Source organism: Agrilus planipennis, unplaced genomic scaffold (assembly GCF_000699045.2).
Source record: "Agrilus planipennis isolate EAB-ADULT unplaced genomic scaffold, Apla_2.0 scaffold1119, whole genome shotgun sequence".
Classification (NCBI taxonomy): Eukaryota; Metazoa; Arthropoda; class Insecta; order Coleoptera; family Buprestidae; genus Agrilus; species Agrilus planipennis.
This window is the reverse complement of record NW_020439772.1, coordinates 1-8,505: the sequence shown is the minus strand read 5'-3', so window position 1 is coordinate 8,505 and position 8,505 is coordinate 1. Positions and strand designations below refer to the sequence as shown.

The 8,505-nt window shown below is 37.2% G+C and overlaps 3 protein-coding genes across 3 annotated transcripts; all 3 read left to right on the top strand.

Moving 5' to 3' along the window:
• The first annotated feature begins 1,179 nt into the window (after positions 1-1,179).
• LOC108736136 (trypsin-1-like) lies at positions 1,180-2,398 on the top strand. The gene is made up of 4 exons (XM_025979474.1): positions 1,180-1,291; positions 1,380-1,722; positions 1,788-2,005; positions 2,067-2,398. Exons 1-4 carry the CDS (start codon positions 1,243-1,245, stop codon positions 2,306-2,308), a joined length of 852 nt encoding a protein of 283 aa, XP_025835259.1. The 5' UTR covers positions 1,180-1,242; the 3' UTR covers positions 2,309-2,398.
• A 3,271-nt stretch (positions 2,399-5,669) lies between these two features.
• On the top strand, positions 5,670-6,702 carry LOC112905977 (chymotrypsin BII-like). The gene is made up of 4 exons (XM_025979475.1): positions 5,670-5,781; positions 5,870-6,212; positions 6,278-6,495; positions 6,557-6,702. Exons 1-4 carry the CDS (start codon positions 5,733-5,735, stop codon positions 6,700-6,702), a joined length of 756 nt encoding a protein of 251 aa, XP_025835260.1. The 5' UTR covers positions 5,670-5,732.
• A 326-nt stretch (positions 6,703-7,028) lies between these two features.
• On the top strand, positions 7,029-8,486 carry LOC108743702 (chymotrypsin-2-like). Its single transcript, XM_025979473.1, has 4 exons — positions 7,029-7,388; positions 7,477-7,813; positions 7,879-8,096; positions 8,158-8,486. The coding sequence occupies exons 1-4, from the start codon at positions 7,340-7,342 to the stop codon at positions 8,397-8,399; spliced, it is 846 nt and encodes a 281-aa protein (XP_025835258.1). The 5' UTR covers positions 7,029-7,339; the 3' UTR covers positions 8,400-8,486.
• The last annotated feature ends 19 nt before the right edge of the window (positions 8,487-8,505 follow it).

Genomic DNA, 8,505 nt, shown 5'->3' with positions numbered 1-8,505 from the left:
TTGGTAGTGAGAAGCAACTTTAGGCAGAATTGATTGGGAAGATTCGCCTAAAGGCATTGAGGAGTAATTCTGAGCAGCATTGACAGTTATATCTATCGGGGTTTAGAAGAATTAGGGAGGTATATTCAGCGGTATTGTGGAGCAACTTTGGGCTGCATTTGGGAGGTAGATACAGCGGTTTTGACGTCCAGCATTAGGAAGATACAGGAAGCACTATTGAAGAGCACTTTGAGCAGCATTGGGAAGGTACACCCATGTTGGTAGTGAGAAGCAACTTTAGGCAGAATTGATTGGGAAGATTCGCCTAAAGGCATTGAGGAGTAATTCTGAGTAGCATTGACAGTTATACCTAGCGGCGTTTAGAAGCATTAGGGAGGTATATTCAGCGGTATTGTGGAGTAACTTTGGGCTGCATTTGGGAGTAATATCTAGCGGTTTGACGACCGGCTTTACAAAGGTACAGCGGTATTGAAGAGCATTTTTGAGTAGCATTGGAAAGGTGTTGAGAAGCAACTTTCAGCTGCATGTGGGAAGTAGACATAGGAGTTTTGACGAACGGCATTAAGAAGGTAGAGGAAGCGCTATTGAAAAACATTTTTGAGCAGCATTGAGATGGTACACCCATATTGATTGTGAGAAGCAAATTTAGGCAGGATTGATTGGGCAGATTTAGGAAGCAATACTTGACGGTGTTAAGAAGCAATTTTGAATGATGTTACGAAAGTAGACCTACAAAAATTAAGAATTTATTTAGGGAAACTACATCTTGCAGTATTTCGTTTAAATTTTGACACTAAATACCAAAAATACTCTTTTGGACTACAAACGATACAATCGGAGATAAGTTTCCTTCATGCTAATAGAAGTAGTTTCGGGTTGTACAGTGGATTAGCTAATTAAACTGTCAAATAAGAATGAAGTTTCATGGTTCTTTATAGATCTCCTGTGCGCCTTAGGCTATGGTAAGTTATATAAGTATTAATTTAATTATCAGTCTTTTTATTTATTTGTTTATTGTACCTACATCGATATTTTATTAATTTAAAAAGAATTTTACAAGTATGTAGATACGAAAAATAGATTTTTTGCACTTTAATCGGCACAAACAATCAAATATTAGCATGTTTTAGATAAGTGTGAACTTAATTTGTCCGGGGCTTGGAGATAAGTTTCCTGCCTATAAATAAAAGCCGAATGGTTTAGGTTTCACATTGGTTTGATTATGAATCTGGCAATTTTAGAATGAAGTTCCTCGTTATTCTCTTAGGTTTTGTGTGTACCGCAGCACTTGGTAAGTTTGATTGGATTTAATTTAACGATTCACTTACTAATTTATATCTTGGTTCTATATCGATACGTTTTATTTAATATTTGAATAGCGGCACCAAACGCGCCAAAGGTGCATTCTTTCCGTAAGATTAAGGATACAGAAATTTTGCCATCCGAGGAGACCAGGGTAACGCGTGGTCAACGTGCTGCCAGAAACCAATTTCCCTACCAGGTTTCTCTACAGTGGGCTGAAGATGATTTTTCCATCCACTTCTGCGGTGGTAGTCTCATTAGTGCATCGGTGGTTCTCACGGCTGCCAGTTGTGCCGCAGATTTCGTAGATAATACTAGAAACATTTCGATCCTTGCTGGAGCTTTAAGTCTAAACGAAAGTTCCTCTTCCAGCCAACGCCGACTTGCTAGCAGCTTTATCGTTCACGAAAACTGGCCTGTGTAAATAATTGAATTCCACCTTTATCGATTACGTTCTTCATAATATCATTTTCTTTGCTTTTCAGTGTAAGTGAAACGAGCGATTCCCCATTTGATATTGCTCTAATAAAAGTAAATCCACCCTTTGACTTGAGCTCATCCGTCCAACCTGTTGTACTTCCTAGTCAAGGTGCCGATGTTTCTGGATCCGCCGTCTATTCAGGATGGGGATATACGTCAGATTCAGATTACGATTACCCAAGCATCCTGCAATACGCCGACGTAGACATTATATCAAATGATCGTAATTGCAATATCTAATTCTAAATTTTCCACGTTCTTAATGAAAATATCTTTCTTTGTAGAGTGCGCTGACGTTTTGGTTAGTTTAGTTGGAAGTTCAGAACCTTTGGACGATTCCCAAATTTGTACTGACGGAGAGCAAAATGTGGCCATTTGTACCGGTGATGTTGGTGGCCCATTGGTTCAGAACGGCGTCCAAGTGGGTGTTCTGTCGTGGGGTCTTTCACCATGTGGCGTCTCCATTGCTCCATCAGTTTCCACAAAAGTTCCTTCCTATGTCAACTGGATTAACGCTAATTTGTAATATGGAGATCTACCATTCTTTTGAAAGGTATTGTTTTCGACCATGTAATACACTAAACAAAATATTGAATAAAACACATTTGCAAATCTACAGTTAATATTAATCTAATTTGGTATTACAAATTTTGAAATAGTTCAAGAACAAAATTATAACATTTTTCATGTTCTTTAACAATCTGCCTCACCATATCACTCGGTCCAAATACCTTACTCACCACTTGCAGAGAAACAGAGAAAGAGAACTGAAGAGGTACACTTGATTACTCTACCATGTGTTGAATATCTCCAATAGGAGTTAACCGGGAATCCTAAAGTTTGTAATTGGGGTTAATTTATTTGCAAGTTCAAGACCTTTGGACGATTCCCAAATTTGTACTGATGGAGAGCAAGGTGTGGCAGCTTGTAGCGGTGATAGAGGTGGCCCATTGGTTCGGAACGGCGTCCAAGTGGGTATTGCGGCGTGGGGTCCCTCACCATGTGGCGTCTCCACTGCTCCAACAATTTCCACAAAAGTTTCTTCCTATGTCAACTGGATTAACGCTAATATGTAATATAGAAATTTAAAGTTCTTTTGAAGGGTAATGTTCTCGACCATGTAATACACAAAGAAAAACTTTGAATAAAACACATTTGCAAATCTACAATTAATATTAATCTAATTTGGTATTACAATTGAAATAGTTCAAGAACAAAATTATAACATTTTTTATGTTTTTGACAATCTGCCTCATAATATCACTCGGTCCAAATACCTTACTCACCACTTACAGAGAAAATGAGAAAGAGAACTGAAGAGATAGACTTGATTAGTCTACCATCTGTTGAATATCTCCAATAGTAGTTAACCGGCAATCCTAAAATTGTCATTACGATATATTGTTAGCGTATTTTTGTTAGTTTTTCTCTTACAAAATGCCTTGCCCAAGTTTGTGGTTAATATTTATCGAATTGGGTAAAAAACTTTGTTCCTACCGAATGTCCTACAACACCATGCAGTCTGTTTTGCGATACCTACTTCGAGGATATTAAAGAATAAAAAGTAGCATAGGGCAAAACAATACTTTTGAGAATATTGTTTATGAAATCTTACAAACTGTGCGGTATTAACCGCCATCTATAATACAATGCTACATTTAGTGAAATTCAATATGTTCAACAAGATCCATTTATATAGAATAGATATCTACTTGCTGAACTGAATCCAAGGCCAATCACGTATGATGAGCTAATATGTGATAGACACGTTACCAAAATTGAAGAAAGTCGTGGTGGTCTTATAAAATTATATATTAAATAATAAATTGTCATTGATAGATTAATGGGCATGGAAGTAGCTATTAATAACGATAAACTGTTGTCAAGGACGATTCTTCATAGCCTAACTCCTAGCTAGAAGAATGTTGTGTCATTGAATCACTAGAACAAAATGAAGATAGAAATAAGAGAGAGCTAATTGAGGCAGTAAGTTTACTTGTCCAACAAGACTAAAATACACATATTCTATCAATCACTTCAAGTCTAAACATTACAAAAAGGGAAAAGGTAGACCTGAAAAATTTATCAGCTATAAATCTGAAGTTATTGGCCACAAGTTTCTCTCATCTTATAAGAAAGATTATGAGCTTAAATTAATTTTAGACTTGTACCGGATCATCAACGAAACTTTTTTTCTTTTTCTTCTTCGGTTGACACCAACATCTCAACCTTACTCTTGCACCCAAAGAAAACTTTATTGAATAGATTTTTGTCCAAAAATGTGCTGTCTCTGTTCCTGACCAAGTTATTGTACAACCGATCTGTACCAATGGTACAAGCCAGATCACTAGTGCAACCTAAAGTTGTTAAAATATCTCCTGCCTTGTCAGAGAGTTCAGGATAGATTGTTACTAGTTTTCTGAATTTCAGTAATCGATATTTTGCGTTTTGTGAGAAAGCTAGTCGTGGAATTACTTTAAAATTCACGGGACAACTGAGTCTTACCAGATAATTACCATCCCACAACCCCACGTCTTGAAATCCGTAGGGATATGTAAAAACTCCCGGTCCAAAGCGACGGCTTCGTTTAAACAATCCTTCAAAGATTCCACCAGATGAATATACAACGTGCCCATATCCCTCCAAGTCGTTCACAAGAAAATTACCATCATTCATTTGAATCTGCCGCAGCCATGTAACGAATTGTACAGCAATTCTCCTTGATACCCGTCGAATCTTTCAGGAACAATAGTTTCATCGTTAGCAACATCTTCAATTTGCTTTGTCTCGTGCTCGTATTCATTGTTGTTTTGTAAGACTGAGTCATGTGCTTTCATAAATTTCTTTATGATTGAATTAATATCATTTTACCACGGAAAACAATGGAAATGTTTCGATCATGAGAGCGTTTTCTTGAAAAATTCTTATCTGTTTCGTATTTTACTTCGAAAAGATTTTATCACTAGGACAATAACAGTGTTATATATTGTTTAAATGATATTTTTATCGATATTTATGTATCTCATAACCGATCACAGTTTTAATATAACTTTTCTCAAGTTCTTGTCCCATAATTTTTATCCGTCATTACTCACCTAACGGCCTTGAGGAGTAATTCTGAGCAACAGATTAGAAACAACTTTAATCAGCATTAGGGAGCTGTATCCAACGGTATTGAGGAGCAACTTTTGGGAAGTATAAATAGCGGTTTTGACGACCACCATTAGGAAGATACAGGAAGCACTATTGAAGAGCATTTTTGAACAGCATTGGGATGGATACGCATATTGGTAGTGGGAAGCAACTTTAAGCAGGATTGATTGGGAAGATTCAAAAACAGCAATGATTGGCTCATTCACCTAGCAGTATTGAAGAGTATTTTTGAGCAGACTTGACGGTGTTAAGAAGCAATTTTGAATGATGTTACGAAAGTAGACCTACAAAAATTAAGAATTTATTTAGGGAAACTACATCTTGCAGTATTTCGTTTAAATTTTGACACTAAATACCAAAAATACTCTTTTGGACTACAAACGATACAATCGGAGATAAGTTTCCTTCATGCTAATAGAAGTAGTTTCGGGTTGTACAGTGGATTAGCTAATTAAACTGTCAAATAAGAATGAAGTTTCATGGTTCTTTATAGATCTCCTGTGCGCCTTAGGCTATGGTAAGTTATATAAGTATTAATTTAATTATCAGTCTTTTTATTTATTTGTTTATTGTACCTACATCGATATTTTATTAATTTAAAAAGAATTTTACAAGTATGTAGATACGAAAAATAGATTTTTTGCACTTTAATCGGCACAAACAATCAAATATTAGCATGTTTTAGATAAGTGTGAACTTAATTTGTCCGGGGCTTGGAGATAAGTTTCCTGCCTATAAATAAAAGCCGAATGGTTTAGGTTTCACATTGGTTTGATTATGAATCTGGCAATTTTAGAATGAAGTTCCTCGTTATTCTCTTAGGTTTTGTGTGTACCGCAGCACTTGGTAAGTTTGATTGGATTTAATTTAACGATTCACTTACTAATTTATATCTTGGTTCTAAATCGATACGTTTTATTTAATATTTGAATAGCGGCACCAAACGCGCCAAAGGTGCATTCTTTCCGTAAGATTAAGGATACAGAAATTTTGCCATCCGAGGAGACCAGGGTAACGCGTGGTCAACGTGCTGCCAGAAACCAATTTCCCTACCAGGTTTCTCTACAGTGGGCTGAAGATGATTTTTCCATCCACTTCTGCGGTGGTAGTCTCATTAGTGCATCGGTGGTTCTCACGGCTGCCAGTTGTGCCGCAGATTTCGTAGATAATACTAGAAACATTTCGATCCTTGCTGGAGCTTTAAGTCTAAACGAAAGTTCCTCTTCCAGCCAACGCCGACTTGCTAGCAGCTTTATCGTTCACGAAAACTGGCCTGTGTAAATAATTGAATTCCACCTTTATCGATTACGTTCTTCATAATATCATTTTCTTTGCTTTTCAGTGTAAGTGAAACGAGCGATTCCCCATTTGATATTGCTCTAATAAAAGTAAATCCACCCTTTGACTTGAGCTCATCCGTCCAACCTGTTGTACTTCCTAGTCAAGGTGCCGATGTTTCTGGATCCGCCGTCTATTCAGGATGGGGATATACGTCAGATTCAGATTACGATTACCCAAGCATCCTGCAATACGCCGACGTAGACATTATATCAAATGATCGTAATTGCAATATCTAATTCTAAATTTTCCACGTTCTTAATGAAAATATCTTTCTTTGTAGAGTGCGCTGACGTTTTGGTTAGTTTAGTTGGAAGTTCAGAACCTTTGGACGATTCCCAAATTTGTACTGACGGAGAGCAAAATGTGGCCATTTGTACCGGTGATGTTGGTGGCCCATTGGTTCAGAACGGCGTCCAAGTNAAATAACAATAACAATAACAAAGACAACAAAAATGAAAACAATGTGGCAAATAGCAATAGAATAATAAAAGCACTTACGAAAGGTGGTAGTAGCGGTAGACCAGAGACTGTCCTGAGATATGAAATTTGGGAGTATTTATAGGATAGGGTTGTTAGTAGATTTGATAGAATGTTCTAGAAGGAAAAGTAGTGAGAGAGAGGGTGAAGACACTGGTTTATAGAAACACTTAGAATCAAACAGTATAGAATTCAAGAGAAAGCAATTAAGGGTAAAACCAGATATTAGTATTGGAGTGCATGCAGGTATGGTTGAAGTGGATTTCCAGGTAAAAGTGATTTAGAGAACAATAGAGTTTAGTTTGTACACGATAAGAAATTGAAAAGAATTAAATTAAGAAATAATATCTACAAAAGAATATACAATTTTCCGCCACAGTATTAATTTAAGATGAATTTTCAAGTATGTAGATATGAAAAATGGGGTTTTTGCACTTTAATCGCCACAAACAATGAAATATTAGCATGTTTTAGATAAGTGTAAACTTAATTTGTCCGGGACTTGGAGATAAGTTTTCTGCCTATAAATAAACGCCGGAGGATTTAGGTTTTACATTGGTTTGATTGTGAATCTGGCAATTTTAGAATGAAGTTCCTCGTTATTCTCTTAGGTTTTGTGTGTACCGCAGCACTTGGTAAGTTTGATTGGATTTAATTTAACGATTCACTTATTAATTTATGTGTTGGTTCCATACCGATATGTTTTATTTAATATTTGAATAGCGGCACCAAACGCTCCAAATGTAAATTCCTTCCATAAGACTTACATAAAAGATAGAGAAATTTCGCCATCCGACGATACCAGAATAATAGGTGGTCAAAATGCTATCAGAAACCAATTCCCCTACCAGGTTTCTGTACAGTGGGATTCCGGTGCATCGCCCAGACACTTCTGCGGTGGTAGTCTCATTAGTGCATCGGTGGTGCTTACGGCTGCCCATTGTATCCAAAGCTCCGGTAGCTATTCGATCCTTGCTGGAATTTTAAGTCTAGACGAAAATTCCTCTTCCAGGCAAAGCCGAGGTGCTAGCAGCATTGTCGTTCACGAAAACTGGCCCACGTAAATAATTGATTTCCACCTTTATCGATTACGCCTTTTTTAATATCATTTTCTTTGCTTTTAAGTGGAGGTAGTAGTGGTAGTTCCGCCTTTGATATCGCTTTAATAAAAGTTAATCCACCCTTTGACTTGAGCTCATCCGTCCAACCTATTGCACTTCCTAGTCAAGGTGCCGATGTTTCTGGAGCCGCCATCTATTCTGGATGGGGAAGGATATCTACTTCAGATCCCCTACCCGCAAGCGTCCTGCAATACGCCATCGGAAACATTATATCAAACCAACGTAATTGATATACCTAATTCTAAATTGTCAACATTTGTACTGAAAAAACCTTTCTTTGTAGGTTGCGCTGATATTTTGGTTAATTTATTTACAACTTCAAGTCCTTTGGACGATTCCCAAATTTGTACTGATGGAGAGCAAGGTGTGGCAGCTTGTAGCGGTGATAGAGGTGGCCCATTGGTTCGGAACGGCGTCCAAGTGGGTATTGCGGCGTGGGGTCCCTCACCATGTGGCGTCTCCACTGCTCCAACAGTTTCCACAAAAGTTTCTTCCTATGTCAACTGGATTAACGCTAATATGTAATATGGAGATCTACCGTTCTTTTGAAGGGTAATGTTCTCGACCATGTAATACACAAAGAAAAACATTGAATAAAACACATTTGCAAATCTACAATTAATATTAATCT